At 36.4% G+C, this 16,414-nt stretch overlaps 3 protein-coding genes across 4 annotated transcripts; 1 reads left to right on the forward strand and 2 right to left on the reverse strand.

Moving 5' to 3' along the window:
• Window positions 1-2,430: 2,430 nt before the first annotated feature.
• On the reverse strand, window positions 2,431-5,778 carry LOC116173002 (jouberin-like; the record flags this gene model as incomplete). Its single annotated transcript, XM_031490287.1, has 6 exons — window positions 2,431-2,888; window positions 2,933-3,094; window positions 3,269-3,534; window positions 3,582-4,252; window positions 5,106-5,242; window positions 5,294-5,778. Coding segments are annotated over 6 exons (2,151 nt in total), but the record flags the coding sequence as incomplete, so codon positions are not given.
• Window positions 5,779-6,796: 1,018 nt separating this feature from the next.
• Window positions 6,797-10,726, reverse strand: LOC116174063 (protein disulfide-isomerase TMX3). Of its 2 annotated transcripts, none has more exons than XM_031491842.1 (7): window positions 9,972-10,726; window positions 9,661-9,919; window positions 9,287-9,615; window positions 8,807-9,240; window positions 7,071-7,269; window positions 6,975-7,021; window positions 6,797-6,928 (listed from the first exon to the last, which is right to left on the reverse strand). In XM_031491842.1, the coding sequence occupies exons 1-6, from the start codon at window positions 10,003-10,005 to the stop codon at window positions 6,990-6,992; spliced, it is 1,287 nt and encodes a 428-aa protein (XP_031347702.1). In that variant the 5' UTR covers window positions 10,006-10,726; the 3' UTR covers window positions 6,797-6,928; window positions 6,975-6,989. The 2 variants fall into 2 exon arrangements, with proteins under 2 accessions (XP_031347702.1, XP_031347701.1); XM_031491841.1 differs by having other exon boundaries at window positions 6,797-7,021; window positions 9,972-10,193; window positions 10,248-10,724.
• Window positions 10,727-13,225: 2,499 nt separating this feature from the next.
• On the forward strand, window positions 13,226-14,193 carry LOC116173821 (programmed cell death protein 5). The gene is made up of 3 exons (XM_031491531.1): window positions 13,226-13,632; window positions 13,684-13,795; window positions 13,842-14,193. Exons 1-3 carry the CDS (start codon window positions 13,567-13,569, stop codon window positions 14,054-14,056), a joined length of 393 nt encoding a protein of 130 aa, XP_031347391.1. The 5' UTR covers window positions 13,226-13,566; the 3' UTR covers window positions 14,057-14,193.
• The last annotated feature ends 2,221 nt before the right edge of the window (window positions 14,194-16,414 follow it).

Consider the following 16,414-nt stretch of genomic DNA (forward strand, 5'->3'; position numbering starts at 1 on the left):
TTATTTGCTTTATACGTTATTTGGGCTCTACCTTTAATTAATCGTGGTAATTCTGCGTAGTTTTTATGTTTGTAAAGAGAATAGTTCATAATATGCAATTAACGTGAAGATAAATGTTTACTCCGAAAATAGATGTATTCAACAGTCCGACTATTCCCGCGCGAAGTTTATACCGTAAGCATGCGCATAATGATTTGGTACAAACATAAGTCTATCTCTTTTTTTGGAACATACATTGTAAGTGAATGAGCTATCCAGTAGTATATAATCAAAGGGTTCCACCCTGTATATACAACTAACGACGATACATACATTTTTGAGAGTTGGCAATCATGCAATTTCTAGGTGGGAAACATAGATATATAAATACATAGATACAGCCATACCCCAACATAGTTCAAAAGGACGTACCATCTATTACCATCACTTTCGGCACATTAATTACGTATAGCGCTATCCTTTATAGAGGTTTGAGCATGGAAGACAAGATTCGCATTATTTATTATTGTCAATCAAATTGTTAGCACAAATCACACAGAAAATTATCAGATTTGAGACTTTACAACATAAATCTTTTTATTTATTTAAATCGCATATATGTTACATTTAAAATGGAAGATGTTACTTAGAAAGCTGGAAAATGAAGAATTTGAAAAAATTACAGCTGACAAATGGAAGAAAGTTTGAACTCTGAACTTTATAATAAGTGTTAATAATGACAGTGATGATTCGGATTTGTCAATTTCATCTGACGATGATTCGGATTGTGAACGTTCACTAAATGAGTATTATCACCAATTGGATATCATTGCTAAGATGTTGTATTTATTTTAAATAAATGTACACGTGTAGCTTACTTACTACAATTAGCACTATAATTTCAAAAAGTTTGGACATATGCCGAAAGGTAGGCAAGACGCGTAGCGACCAAAATTTGATATTGCACGCACACACAGTCTATAAATCTCGCTAAGAATATTGCACGGATCCTTCTTTGTGATCATGATACAAACGCACTGCATCAACATCATATAGGCCAAAATGATAATTGGAAACGAATTCACTTCCTGTCGCAACTTAATCTTCGTAACCATTACGCCTACAACCATGCAATTAAAATTAAATTGTTGAACATAAACTTTACTTACTTACGGTTTTTTTTTGATATTCTACAAGCCAGCAATGAATTCACTGCAGCACATCATGCCAAACAAGGTAAACATAGTCCTAAATTTGAATGGCGTAGCTCTATGTAATAAAACTATTTCAGGAATAACAATTATGGACGCGTCTATCATTATGGCAAGCACTAATGTTATTCGTATTCAATTGATAACGTAGGGAAAAAACCGCCCATCATGTTTAGGGCGAATATTTTTAGTTAGATTTGATTTCGCGCGATCGTGAAATGTGTCAACTGTCACATGACTTATGGGACGCGCTAAGTTTGTTTTAAGCGTCCGATTCGCGTACGACATAGTGGTTAATGCAATACATGTTTCTTCTTGGTTAGAAAGTAATGGAGAGATGTACAAATTTCTTTGATATGTTTTTTAAAAACCGAGGTACGTTTGTTAAGGATGGCTGTATCTAGGTATTTATATATCTATGGTGGGAAAAAGCTGCCTGCGCCATCTAAAAAGCACGAACGGGAGCACAGAATACGGCCTTCTCGGGAGTTACGTTTGGCATCTTGTCCTGAATGCCGGTCGTGAACGCGTTGCTCGATAAATGTTTGTTGTTATTTAATGCAGGTAGTAATTTTTGCATTTCTTTATATCGTATTTGTGTTTTGTATGCCGCATTTTATATTTTGTGTGTTTGAATCTTTGTTTTTGAAATTTACTTGGTTTAATTGCAATGCAGAATCATATGTGTGATACCGTTATGCTATTGTTTATATTTGTTTACGTTTTTGGTGTAATGCTTGCTTAATTTATGTTTATTGATGTTGATTACTTCATACTTGGTCTTGTCCCTGAAGTAACATTCATGTAAGTTTTGATAATTTTATTTTAATATGTAGAAATTACCGATTCGTTTGATGTATGCACTGACTTGTTGTTTGTTACTAACAATTTTCTCCGTGAATGAAGCAGTCACGGGGGTGGTAAAAACTGTAGTCAAAACTGAGTTACGACACCTAATTCCGTGATTGTCTTCGACATTCAACTGTAGACTCGAAACCCCGAAACCAGGGGCGGGTTACCCATCTTGCAGGAGCGGGATTACACTAATCAAAGCTCTTCAGTTTAGAATGTGCGATAAATGGGTGGCGATTCAATAATTTCCACTTGCTGACCTAGTGGGGGGATCTGTATACCTATCTATCAAACGATACATCATTTATCTAGTGAATATTGGATGTCTACATTATTGACCCATTGACACACTTACAAACATTATCTTTAACAAATTTTTATTGTGTAGTTAAAAAATGTCATTTCTTTTTTCACATTTAACTGGATGGTGTCTCCATAATTTGATTAATTTTTTCTATAACACTTTCAAGCTTAATTCTACGCCCCTTTGCTGCTACCATGTTAGACTTCTTTCTCACAATTTCAGTCTTCGTACCAACCTGGTTATAGTCAACGCGCACTTCATCGTCCCTTTGTAAAATGTTCAACCCAATGTTACTCTCCCCGCTTATAGTATGATCAAACACTGCAATCAGAATAGGAACGTTATGTCCATAATGAGAAATCGCCAAAATATTGTCATGTGGATGAAACTGTACGCAATGAATCGTTACTCTCTGCTTGTTGAATGGCTCATAAGTGGCAATCAGATCGCCTAAATCTGCATTCCAAACGCTTACTGTGCCATTTTCGCCGCCTGCAAATATGTACGTGCCGCACGGTGAAAAACTACAAATTGTTCTGAACCTAAAAATATAGTCTATAGAGATTGCGAATTGGTTTTCTGGAACCTATTGTTAGTTTCTCCTTGAAGCCATTGAAGGGTGCATCCAGTCTTAAGGTCCACCAATCGTAGTGTGCTATCACGGGCATGTATTAAGAGTCGACGCTCTCTTTTATGTAACACAATTTGATTTATAATGGTATCCTTTAAATCTATCCACTTGTACTCCCTGAAATTGTTAAAAGTTACTCATTTTCCTACCGTTGTAGGACTTTCATTCAAACTTGGTTACCTAAACCAAAAGCATTTTAAGTGATCTCGAGACCAGTTTGCATTTATTGAGTGTGACTTTGAGATCGAGTATAACTTACAGACTATTGTATCATACAATCGAACTATATACCTGCTAAAACTCCAAAGGTGGTGAGAATCTTCACCTCTCCTCCACTCGATTACGATTCCAACCGAATCGGCCGAGTACAAAGAGTGATGGTTACTCGCAAAGCACAGGGAAGTTACGTAGCCCTTGTGACCTTCCAACTCTTGCAGCAGGTCGTAAGTTTCGGATGAAAGTCCCCACATTCGAACTGTATAATCGTAACAACCCGTTGCAATCGTATTGTTTCGATCAACATCGCTCGCGTACACGAAGCTGGGATGAGGCAGCATCTAAACACGTCACTTAGTAGGGAATAAGAGGAATTCACGTCCTATACTTCAATAAAACTGCGTTGTTCGAAATTCCAAATTCCCACAGTGCAATCGGCGGAGCTACTGACGATGTAACGATCATCAGCCGACCAATTTATGTTGTAAATCATCCCCTGATGGGCCGGATATCGGTAAATCTCTTCTAGCGCCTTTACCGAGTACAGCACTACGAAGTACATTGCGTCGATTTGTATGGCGCAAGAGAGGTGTAGACCGTCGTGACTGAATTTCATTACGAAGCAGCCCTCCTTAAAACTGGGAAGTTCGGCAATACGTCGATTGGGCAACTTACACGTTTGGTAATTCAGTCTGGACCATAATTTTTGGTCTTGTTTCTTCATGGTGGTAATTTCGTTCGATAACTGCGAATTGCGCCGGTGGTCGGGATCGGTTTCTAAAGTCTCGGAGGAACCGCGTTCCGGTTGGATGGGCGTTTTCGATCGTAATGTTCTCGTAGTGCTCTCGGGTGGTTCGATTTCGCATACGCTCACGTAGAGAGACGAAGGATATTTGACCAATTTCTTCTTCCACCAGTGAAATATGGGGCAGACATTCGACGGACATTTTTTATATTTATGGGATTGATACAATTGTAAACGAACCTTTTTGTTAATGTTTAGTTCTCCATTTTTTCCTAGCGGTTTTAGAAATCCCCACGCTATCTTGTGCCAACCCTCTACAATGGGTAAATGCCTTCAATTATATATTGAACTTACCACATCCTACTATCAATAAAAGAAATTTTAAATTCAACCCGAAGCCCCGATACCTAGATCTGAACCAAATGATACAAATTTTATGATATAATGGGTAAATTTTTTTGTTTCGGAATTTTTTGAATTTGTGTGTTAGTATTTTAAAGAATTAAGCAAATTAACAAAACAATTAATAAAATCTGGAAAAATAAAAAAAGAAAAATCCGAAAAAACATTCAACAAATTTAGGAAAAGTAAAAAAATGATATCATAATAAGAGGTAAAAATCTGCTGTACTAAACAATCTCCTGAAAGATAATATAGCCCTACTGATTTGTGCTCGCTAGTACCGAAAATAAAGGCAATAGAATAAAAACCAATATAAGCGTTGAACAGTGGGCGAAGAAACAATATTACAGATGAAGAAAGGGAAAGTAGAAAAGGACCATCAGTTGACAGAATTGAAATGAACACCCAAGGTAAAAACCGAATTAACATGTTTATGCAAAATAATAACAGGCAACCTGGCTGAAGCGCAACTGCTAGCAACTTAGCGTCGTATACATTTTTTTCAGTGATGATAATTTAGATAATGTCTTCGTTCGCCAGAGACGCACGAAAATATCAGCGGCGACCTCGTGCTACATCTTTTAATCAATAGATTATATTAATAATAATTGATGACTTTAGTTGGAATACACTGTATAGAAAATTTCTTTTGGGGGAGATACGTTATGTTAACCACAGACATTTTAAAAGAGTGTGATGTTAACCTAACTTTTGTGGTTTGACATTTCCCTGTTTTTTCTACATAAAAATTTACATGATTCCTACCTGGTTTTGTTTGTGAATTGGCCACGGAAAAACTCACAAAATCTATCAGTTCAAAGAAAATAATTACGCCTTGTTCGAGTATGTAAGTCATATCTTCGTTGATCAACAACATTTCATCCCATTCCGGACAAACAGAGCTACACGATTATCTATTAATGAAACTAACTACTTCATTTCCGGCTACTTACTGATTGTTGTGAAGATCGTATGGTTTGCATAGTAACGGTGTAATGTACTCTATGCCTTTATTTTCGTAATAGAAGACTACGGCCCGATTGTTGTCACTTTTTAATATGTAATTGCCGCTACTCATATCTACAATGTGAACTTTAACTAACGGATGTACTACAAGTGAATCTAATAGCAATCGATCAGTTTTGTGAACCGTTATTGCCATAAGTTTATTGTATGTGTAAGCTCCTTCGTTCGGCTTTGAGTCGTCACACTCTCGTAATTCGCCGTTATCTAATTGCTTTTCAGTGATTTGTTCTTCATCACTGCTCTCAATAAGGATCGCCGTCTCTTTACTAGATTGCAATTTCAGTTTTGCACTGCTCGAAGTTGACGACTGAGATTCAATTTTCTCTGATCGATTCGTACTACTTTCGTCAATACTTGATACAGCATCTTGCTTTGATTTTCGTGGTAGCGGTATTGGTCGTTTCGGACTTTTTTAGGCTATTGGTGTCATTTAAAAATTTGTTTAGAATAAAGTTATTATCCTTATTTTCGTGGCTCAACGACATCTGTAAAGTTTCTGAACTCTGAATTCCTGAACTGACTTTTTGGGCCATATTTGTTTTTGTGATTTTTGCCCTGTAAGTTAATTGTATGTTTGTTGTTACTTTGCTTTCCTCTCTTCGGAGGACAGGGGGCAGTGCATCCATGTTCAGTTTTGTCATTTTTTTTCTCTCACAATTTTCTCAATTCTCAAGCATTTTGATTTTCGTGGCTGTAATGGGCGTCCTTGACAATGTTACCATTCGAACGATGCGCAGTGCCGGAACAGGGATTTTCTTGGAGATGAAGTAAACTCTGCGTTTTTCGTGAAACCGCTTTTTCAACGTTTTTTTACTTTCTTAAAGGAGTATTGTAATCGTGATAAATTTTCGATATGCCGATATTGCGTTTTCTGGACGTTTTCAAGCACACAGACTCCAAAAAATTTCCATTTTAATGCTATCTTGGATTCAACCTTTAAATTTATGTTACAAATTCCCATTATTTAAATTTTGGATTAGATTTTAAAATCATTTAATTTTTTTCGTCTTGTTTACCGTTACGCCTTTACTTTATTTTATTAAGTAGGTACCTACTTATCTACGTTTTCGTGAGGGAGAGGATTATTTAGTGTATATTCCTCTGAATGACGGTTATTTTATGGCGAAAAAACTTTAGTTCCAATTCTTAGACTGTATTTTCTTTCTTGTCTCATAGCGGCTACCACACAGTGCAAGATATGTTTGTTCACTTCAACAAGGAAGTTTTTGTTGTTGCAATTTTGCTCCAAAGTTGCCAGCTGTAAGTATGGAGTGTCAAAGGTGTGGTGCACCTCAAAGATCATCAAGGGTTTTTTTTGGAAAAAAGTCTCCCTCCGGTAATAGGCTACTCTTGTCAAACCAAATGAGCAGAAAACACACATTACAGAATAAATAAAAAGGATTAATTTACATGATAATAAAGTTATCGGAAAAATTTAAGAATTGTATTAACATCATTTTTGAACATTTGTAGCATATACACTGATTAAAATTATAACTGTAGAAATCCGGTCCAGTTAGCAATAAACTTGAAGACTGGTGACATATGCACTTATGCAGTCTCTGCAATCATATCATCTTCAATGTTCCATCCTATATAAATACTTACACAAAGACTAGAATTCTACTCTTTCTTCTCGTGCTGGAGCAATGGTTCTAAAAAATCAACTTGTAATTTGATTATTACATTTTACAATGAAGTTACCAGTTTCTTCATCCTCTTCATCGGCATCAAGAATGTCTTGACAACATATGGAATATAAAATGAGTGAAAGAAAACCGAGAGGAAGTCCAAATAAAACTGTAGTAAGTACAGGGTTTCCCTTCCACATGTCTCCGATGGATGTACGCGCTTCGAAATACGTACGATACAATCGAACTGGAAAACTATTCCCACCATAGGCCTGCAATATGATAACACTGATGGCCTAAATTTTAAAATTTCAAAAACTGAACATTTTTGGAAACTTCATACAAAATCTCTTCAAAAAAGAGTATGGACTACTCCCAGCAAAAGAAGATTCAATAATCGTTTCCAAAAAAAATACAAAGGAAAAGAAGACTGAAAATTTCAGTCATATTATACAGGGTGATTCAAATGCGAGGGCCACCATGGGGATTTCGGAAACTGTAAGAGATAGGTAGGTAGTTTAAATTTGGCAAAGTTGCGTATTTTGATGCTTAACGAAATGTAGTTTTGAAACTTAAAAAGTTCCGACTACTTTCGGAGATATCCGGAAAAAGCCGAAACTTTGCAAAATCGTTTTTATCTTTTACTGAAGTTATTTAAAAAGATATTTCAAAATAAATGGCACATTATTATGGCCACTTTTGTCCCTCTACAAGATGCTACTTTTAAATTTTAAGTTTGACGTTTCGTCTCCAGTCAACCATCATCAACTTTGTTTTTTCTTAACGGAAGTAATTTTTACTTTTTGTGTCATTTGATGGAGAATTTTTTTCTGATTTCAAAAATGTAAACATCACTATCTTTTAATCGTAAATAGCGCTATTAATTCGTAAAAACGCAAGAAACTAGGTATGTACTACATACACTAAGACAAAGTTTTCTAGGCAAAAAAGAAAATATTTTAATAATTTAAAAAAATTGTGATTTTTCTATTTTTGAATTCTCTATCAAATGACCCAAAAAGTAAAAATTAATTAAATAAGAATTAAAAAAATTTAATGATGGTCAACCGGAGACGAAACGTCGGATTTAAAATTTAAAAATAGCATCTTGTAGAGGGAAAATAGTGGCCATAATAATGTGTTATTTATTTCGAAATATTTTCAGTAAAAAATAAAAACAATTTTGATAATTTCAGTGTTTTCTGGATATCTCCGAAAGTAGTCCGAATTTATTATTATTAATAAGCATCAAAATACGCAACTTTGCCAAATTTAAACTACCTAGGTACCTATCTCTTACAGTTCCCGAGATCCCCATGGTGGCCCTTGAATTTGAATCAGCCTGTGTACGTACTAGGGAGTTGGTGCTATGCTATCTCTCACAAAACATTTAGCTATCAACAGTTTGATAATAGTTTTTGGGAAGACGATCAGATCCTTTTCTGCAAAAAAGTATTGCACAAAACGTGGCACCACCAATGGTATCAATACACCCCCGCAAAGGAAGATTCAATGATCATTTCCAAAAAAAACCACAAACGTCCTAGTAAAGGAAGACTTGATAATTTCACATAATATATCTTTTTTGGAAATATCAGAAACTGGGCAAAAAAAATTCAAGCGAAATAGTGACTTTTAGGTAATTAAGTTAATCTTTGGTATGGTGTGGGTGGCAAACATTCAAAGCGCCATCTAGCGGCCATATGAATTGAAATACCCAAATGTTGCTGTGCCCGTGACTAATAAGCTATTATAGTAAACTCAATGCTGTATTAATAATAGCCCACCCTGTATATTATAGACACTTACAGGTACACTCTGATTGTATATTTGTTCCAAAAATATGCTAAGAGCATCAACGGTCAACTGCGTAGGCTCATCCTCGGGTATATGATGATGATTAGTTGTCGAATTCAAAACGAGTAGATACGGTAGCGGTAAAACGGTCATTGCTATGCTATTCGCCAACTCCGGACTACCGATCCAGCCAAATTGGAAATGTTTGTGGTACTTATCTCGATTTTTTCTAATAACCGATTCGACCATGTCTCGAAACTCCAGCATCTCTGGAGAGATCTGTTGTAGTTTATTTTCCTCGACGATCGCGATCACGACATACTTTTTCGTGTGAAAAATCTCGTGGATATTGCCACGCGTGATTTTGGGGAACGTTTCGAACCGTTCCTCGTTTATCCATTTGTTGAGGGTGCTATTAATGTGATCCAAATCCGCGTCGCTCTCCACTAGAAAACTACTGTAAGTAAAAGTGGCAGTCGGTAAATGCGAGACCTGTGTAGAAATAGCAGGAGTTCTCTTTGCAAACCATCGCAGCAGGATCTCCTTCGATTGTAACATGTTGACTGGCCACATCGAAGCTTGTTGCGTAGAAAAATGCGTACTGTTGAAGTTTTACGGCATTCTGTACGTACGACTCCCACAAAGGACCCTCTCGTTGTCCCACATACAGAAAGAAAACGTTATTACTACTCTTAATGTTGACGAAACTATCCGGCCGAGTAATTTCCTGCACGGGAGGGCTCGACATTCGCAAGGCGAAATTGACAATGTCTTCCTTCGTACGATCACCATTGTACGTAAAGTCTTGATCGACTTTAAAACTGCAATTACTTTCATAACGACGGTTCAGACGACGAGACACTTACAATTTGATTGTGGGGAAGCCGTTAATACCGAACTCCTTCGCGAGTCCGGTGAAACGAGTGCAATCGATCTTCGCGACACGTATATTCGTCTTGTATAAGGTTTGGGCGATGTGGCCCCATATCGGTTCTAAACGTTTACAGTGACCGCACCATGGGGCGTAGAACATAACCAGCCAGTGTCCGCCATCCCTGCGGATCTCCGCAAACTTGTCTGTCAATTCTAAAACTCGAGAACCGTCGCACAGTGTTAAAGTAACAACTAAAACATTTTTAGGTTAAGTTAACCAATCTATTTCTATTTGGGAGAGTACCGAAAATAACGAGTATTTTTAGTGTGCTTCTCATTCTGTTCGCTTTATGTGTTCTTAAAGCTGTACAGCATTTTTAAAATTAAAAATTGCATTGTAGAGTATTGATCACTACTCCATTTAATTTTTTTGCTGTTTAACCCCTGTACATACACCCTTCCATCCACCTACTATTTTTATTTAAAAATCATTAGGTTTAGGTAGGTAATTCATTTATGGGAAGCACTACAGTGATTTGTAGATTAGTTAATTTACGCCGTAAATAATTAAATTTCGTACCTTAAGGCTATCTAAAAACTAAATTTCCGCTCATAATCATTTTTATAGACCACGAAAGTCTGACTAATCATGGTATCTACCTAACCTACCTACCTTATCTGCTCAAGGATCAAGGTATTCATGTGCACATGCACATATTTATACCTAAATAAAAGTGAATGTTTTGCCCGTCGCTGTTTCTATGTACCTACCCTATGTCTCTTACCCTCTTATACTTCCTAAACCGTTCATACCATTGCAATGAAACTTTGGGGAATGGTTGCACGGTATGCCCGCGAAGGTTTCTGATGTAGCAGTCGAGACAGTGTCTACTCGCCTTTGAGATTGCCCATGTAAACAAAAATTCCAAAGGTGACTCGACAGCAACTCGTTTTTGATCGCATAGTAGTAAAACCCACTTCCCGAAATTCCCACGGGAACGTAAAAAAACGGATTTTTACGTTTTCAGTCGAAACTGTTGGAAGGCTTGACATTGAGAACGTAGGTTTCTTTGAAGACGTTAAAGTATACTCCGAAAGCACTTCCCGAAATTCCCACGAGAAAGGGGAAAAACTGAATCGAATCACGACATAGGGCGATGCTCATGCTCGTACGAAGTCGCGAGCAAATGCTACCTAGTAGATTATTTGATTTAAACAGAAAAAAATCTATAGCAGTTTATACGATGTGTTATGAATTTTGTTAAGAAATTGGCATTGAGCCGATTTTGACGAAAATCGAGGCCTAAGGTTAGAAAGGCAAGGGCACATATATGAGAGCCCCATATCAAAATCTGACGACGGATGCGTTTCAAGTGGGCTCTCGAATTTTTGAGGGAGGTCTCCGTCGGTAGCAGTCCGTAGCGTCGCCTCGACTTGGATTTGGTGTCCTCACATTTCTTTGGCTTTTTTCGTACCTCTCATGCGCGAACCACTTACTAATTTGTGGCCATCGTTCACGCACCCTTCTGGAAATATGTTACACCTCGAAACAATGCAGTTACTGTCCAACAATGTAATAATTGCGATGTCTGCAACTTTTAAATGATAGCTTGTTATATGGAGGAAGTTAGATGTCTTGATTTAGCTTTTGTACAGTTCATACAGATTGATGGTAAAATTTAGTGTCACTTTGCTATCCGTGTTAAGTGTTTTTCCTATTTCGATTTATTTGAAATTGGCCAGCTAATATTAATCTTCATTTGATTGTTTAAACACATTTAGATTGATTAGCGACTTCAATTCGAATCTGTCTTTTTGTAGTGTAATTAACTGTTTCGTCCGTGCAGAGGTAGATGCCGAACTGGTAAAAATACTTAGCGGCATTCACCTGGAAACACAACTTTAGTCTAAGGTTGCCGTATCCAGGAGGCTAATTAACAGTGTATTTCATGTAGATACTTTATGTAGGTAAGAGACTAAACAAACGAAACACGATGCATGATAAAATAATAACAGCCGTAATTTGTCAATTATTCAGAAAGTGGAGTTTTTTGAATTTGTAATCTTTTCTAAAATGCCGATTTCTAACCAAGAAGCATTTAATATTCTGGCGATATATTTTGAATATTTTCAAAATGCGACCATCGCTGCCCACATATTCTATTTGCGTTATCCGAATCGACTACGAAGCATCGCCGCCAGCATATTAAATGCTTCTTGGTTAGAAATCAGCATTTTAGAAAAGATTACAAATTCAAAAAACTAGAATCAACAATTGAACAGCAGAATAGTTTACACTGCTGTTATTATTTTATATTGCATCGTGTTTAATTTTGTTGTTTAATTTTCCAAGGCCTACCTAAAAGTGTAGGGTGCTTTTCCAAACAAACTTTCGCGCCATCGACAAATACCGGAAATACGTCAAAAGTAAATTTAAGATACTATTTAAGCATTTTTATTAATTAATCTTTCGAGATGTTGAAAAACGGTTTTCACTGGCCTCTTTGGATGTTATTTGGCTACTTTTTCATAAATAAAAAGTCATATCTTTCCATTTGATTTTTTTATGATTTTGGATCATAGTGAGTGTGGTGTGGTGTGGTGGTTGATTCTTGTTGCCCAAGGAAAGGTTGATTCTCACTTAACATAACTTTCCATAACCATTCCGTAAATTATTATACCTATGAAATTAACCTTTAAGTGATATGTGCGTAAGACATTTAGCCGCGCGCTCATACACATTCTCCTTTCCGTTCACATATGGAAGGCGAATGTGTATTAGCGCGCGACTGAATGTCTTACGCACATATCACTTAAAGGTCAATTTCGTAGCCTATAATAATTTACGGAATGGTTATGGAAACGTTATGTATAGTGAGAATCAGCCTGAATGCTCTTTTCAACGATAGCAAATTTGTTACAATCGGTCAAACGGTTAAGAAGTTAAAGCAGGTTAATTGCAGAAACAATTGAACGCCCCACACCATCTTTGTTTTTGAAATAACTGAGTTTTTGTTTTTACGAAAATGATAGATAAACTGGTTCTCTTTAAAAATGTGAAAAGAGAATGTTTATTTATTATGCGAAATTTAAAGAGAATCCTAAGATGACAGTAACGTCCTCTCGTGGTAATTTTTAGAACTTGAAAATATTTTCCAGCGATTCTTCATGACAGATTTACCTGGTAATTTTTTTACCTCTAAGTCATACGACGAACGGTTCCCGAGATGTGGCCGAGGAACAGTCTTATTGGGTCACCCGGTACTCCCATACTTGGATTTAAATTCGCGCGTTCTTTCGTAAAACGTGATCCTAGAATCGCGATCTTAAAAATCATGATCGCGAAGTAGCCGAAAGAAAGCGCCTTGTATTCGGTAGAAGTAAAACTGACGTTGAAAACCGGTCGCAAATTACAGCGCCGCTATGTTGCGGTACAGAGTGAGTGTCATCAAAGATCATTGATCTTTGTTGTCATACTGTAGGTAGTTCCACCAACAATTAATATTTCGCGCGGCATGGGAAATTTTGGCAGTCGATATTAGTTTCAGTGGTTTTTGCATTATTTAACTTAGCTTGATACCTAAGGTTTTAGACAAATTCAAAACAAGCTTGGGTGAAATTGTGCTGAAGACTTTTGGGATCACGCTATCTGGAACATTTTTGGAACAGGCCTCAGTAATATGAGTCTAGAGCGTAACATTAGCAAAAACTAAAATATCACACCGTAATATTATTGTGCGTTCATATTTGCACTCTGTATAAGCCATACTGGGGGATATATTTTTTTTGTAGTGGAATAAAGAAGTTGGCAATTTCGCCTGTCTAAATAACCTCCAAATTTTTGTTGGAATGTTATTCATTTTTCTTTATTTTATTAGCGAAGCAATACTTCTTTAAAAATGGGCGACGCCGAATTAGAAGAAATAAGAAAGCAGAGGCTGGCTCAAATGCAATCACAATACAAAGTACTAAAAATGTCCACCTGTTCGTGAGACACTTATTCACTTTCGTTTTAGGACGGTAACCTTCAAGAACAAAAAAAGGCCCAAGAAGATCAGGCTCGAGCTCAAGAAGAAGCAAAACATTCAATTCTATCACAGATTCTTGACCAATCTGCGAGGGCAAGATGTAACGTTCTCCCTGTCCCCATCGCATTTAATAAATTCATTTGTAGTGAATACGCTGATGTTGGGTAAACCAGAGAAAGGGAAGATGGTTGAAGGCATGCTAATTCGTATGGCGCAAATGGGACAAATAGGAAAAAAAATTGGCGAATCCGATCTGATTACTTTACTGGAGAACATGAATTCACAAATGTCCCAAAAGCAGCCTTCTGTGAAATTTGATCGGAGGCGTGCTGCACTTGATTCTGATGATGAAGATTTTTAATTTATACGCTCACAAAACAAATTACTCTTTTGATATTTTGCGCTGTTTTATATAAATCGAAAACGGTTTTATTTATATGTTGCATAAGAATGATATTGGATGTTATTTCATTACACATTAAATGCACTTATAACGAATGCACTTTAATTCATTAAAAAATAATTTAGGTACAAATATTCAAAATGCTTACTCACTATCCGATCTCACCCTGAATACAGTGTAAACTTTCATCTGTTTATTACACCTATGTGTTAAAGTCCCGTGTTCGGGCATGGATGTTTGTAAATGTATAGTGGGTTGGGTTGGGTTGATAGAGCAGCCTTGGCTGAAACCCCGCTCACGCAAAAATAAAGGCAAAATAAAATAGGTATTTGTAATAAAATAGTGTGAACTGCTCCTTTGATTTTGAAGCAGTTTATATCATGGTTGATCCAATCCAATGTAGGAAAGGGAAAAAAACGTAGGTTCTCTGTCATGTTTCCGCTGATTTTTTTTTCTTAGCAAAATCTCATTTGCTTGTAAGTCAATCCGAAATAGATATGAAAAAATATATTGAAAATCAACCGTAGAGTGCTCAACTTCTTACCTACAAAAAAAGAGACGATTTGTCTATGAGCGGTTGTATTTCCCTGTTTACGTCTACAATATGACATGCCTTTCCAGAGCTTTTATGCAAAATTACACCGCCCCTTGCACAAACCGAAATGTGACGAATATTGCGTACAAAACGTTGCTGTTTAACTGATCCAATCCAATCCTTAATTTAATTGATTTGGTAATTTGCCTTATGTCAGGGTTTTTTCTGGTCGCGCTATTTTAGACCTTATGCTTGCTTTGCTTTCACAATAAACTCCAAATAAACGCTTTCGGACAGTGATTTATTTGAGAGTTTAGTCTCTTAATAAACTCCATGTAACTATAACCAAGGGGACCCTGCCAAAAAAAGTTATGTGCCAAACTTTGAATGACTTAAATTTAAACGGCACTGCAATTTGGACTTGCCCTACACATTCCCTATATTTAGTTCAGGTGTATACCTACGATTTATTCGTTTTAGTTGAATTACCATTAGGTACCACCACTTTATAGGAGCTTGCTGCACCAGTTGACTTATTTGTACATAATAACATTGAATATATAATCATATTATTATATATATTATATAATCAATGATAATACATAAACAATGGGTAAGAACTTTGAAAATAAAAATCTTACTAATATGGGAAATCTGGCAACTATGAATAAACAAAATATATTTTACACTCAATTCCGCGACAATAGCCACTTCCCGGAAACGCCATGTCAGCTGCCTACTTGCATTGTTAAATTAATAAACAATGCTACTTGGCTTTGTGCATAGAACAACAAACAGAATGGAAACTCTAATGTAATGTAAAAATGACGCGCCACCTCGTGTATGTTCTCAGCAGCTTTTGCGTGAATGGCGCCAAATTTAAATATTAAAATGTAAGCTACGTCCGCATTATACTGCATTTCTCCGGATCTGTAACAATAACATTGGATTTGACTAGCTGAAACCTAAAAGGTAAATGAATCCAGCCAGTGAAGTCCAATTTTGTTTGTTAGAGATCCAGATAAATTCAGTTTAATGCCGATGCACCTCAGCAGTCAGGGACTTCAAAGAGTACAGACCACTTGTTTTATAAGTAACAACTCCAATTAATCCAATCAAGGAGTTATATTTAATTTAATATGGATATACAAGATACAAGATCAACTTCATGGAACTCTACTTTATCATGCTCTCAAGATCGTTCTAAAAACAAAATATGTAGCAATTATTACAATTCAATTAGTGTTACCTGCTAAAGATAATGTGCGTACTGCCACACGCTTTAAACCTCTTCGTGTTCCACGTTCTAAAGCGCAACCAGAAAAATGGCGTTCACAAACCAAAAACTTTTGTGTAAATTTCTTCCAATAAACCAATTCTTAAAAACTTCGGGCTCCATTTTTGGGAAACGTCTTCACAATTTGTCACACAACATTTACGTTTTCGATTTGTATACGCATAATTCATTGTAGTAATGAATAGTAATTATACTTAAAGTACAATAAGTCGTCAATCAAAATTCAAAATTCAACTGTCATAATGGCGACAGTACTAAAGTCACTAGTTTTAGTAACTTTAACACGCACGCTAACTATGCGCCATCTATTGAATGTTCTCCAAACTAATTATATTTGTACTCAGTTGTTCCCGTTTACGTTTCCCTTCTAAGTTTTTTGTTCTGGGGCTTTGTGCACCGAACTAAAAAGTACTGTGGCTTTGTGCTCTTTTGGTAAATGACTGTCTCTCGAACGTAATAAGGCCTTACTTGCCTTTAGCTTCTG

Source organism: Photinus pyralis, unplaced genomic scaffold, assembly GCF_008802855.1.
Source record: "Photinus pyralis isolate 1611_PpyrPB1 unplaced genomic scaffold, Ppyr1.3 Ppyr1.4_LG6, whole genome shotgun sequence".
NCBI classification, from domain to species: Eukaryota; Metazoa; Arthropoda; class Insecta; order Coleoptera; family Lampyridae; genus Photinus; species Photinus pyralis.

Excerpts from the sequence above, each read along its gene's own strand:
- LOC116174063 (XM_031491842.1), bottom strand. The coding sequence starts at position 10,005 with ATGAGAAGCACACTAAAAATACTCGTTATTTTCG. Across the intron at positions 9,616-9,660 it reads GGCTTCCCCACAATCAAATT|TTTTAAAGTCGATCAAGACT; the intron begins GTAAGTGTCTCG and ends AAGTAATTGCAG. Across the intron at positions 7,270-8,806 it reads TATACAATCAGAGTGTACCT|GCCTATGGTGGGAATAGTTT; the intron begins GTAAGTGTCTAT and ends ATCATATTGCAG.
- LOC116173821 (XM_031491531.1), top strand. The coding sequence starts at position 13,567 with ATGGGCGACGCCGAATTAGAAGAAATAAGAAAGCAGAGGCTGGCTCAA. Across the intron at positions 13,633-13,683 it reads AAATGCAATCACAATACAAA|GACGGTAACCTTCAAGAACA; the intron begins GTACTAAAAATG and ends CTTTCGTTTTAG. Across the intron at positions 13,796-13,841 it reads CCAATCTGCGAGGGCAAGAT|TGAATACGCTGATGTTGGGT; the intron begins GTAACGTTCTCC and ends ATTCATTTGTAG.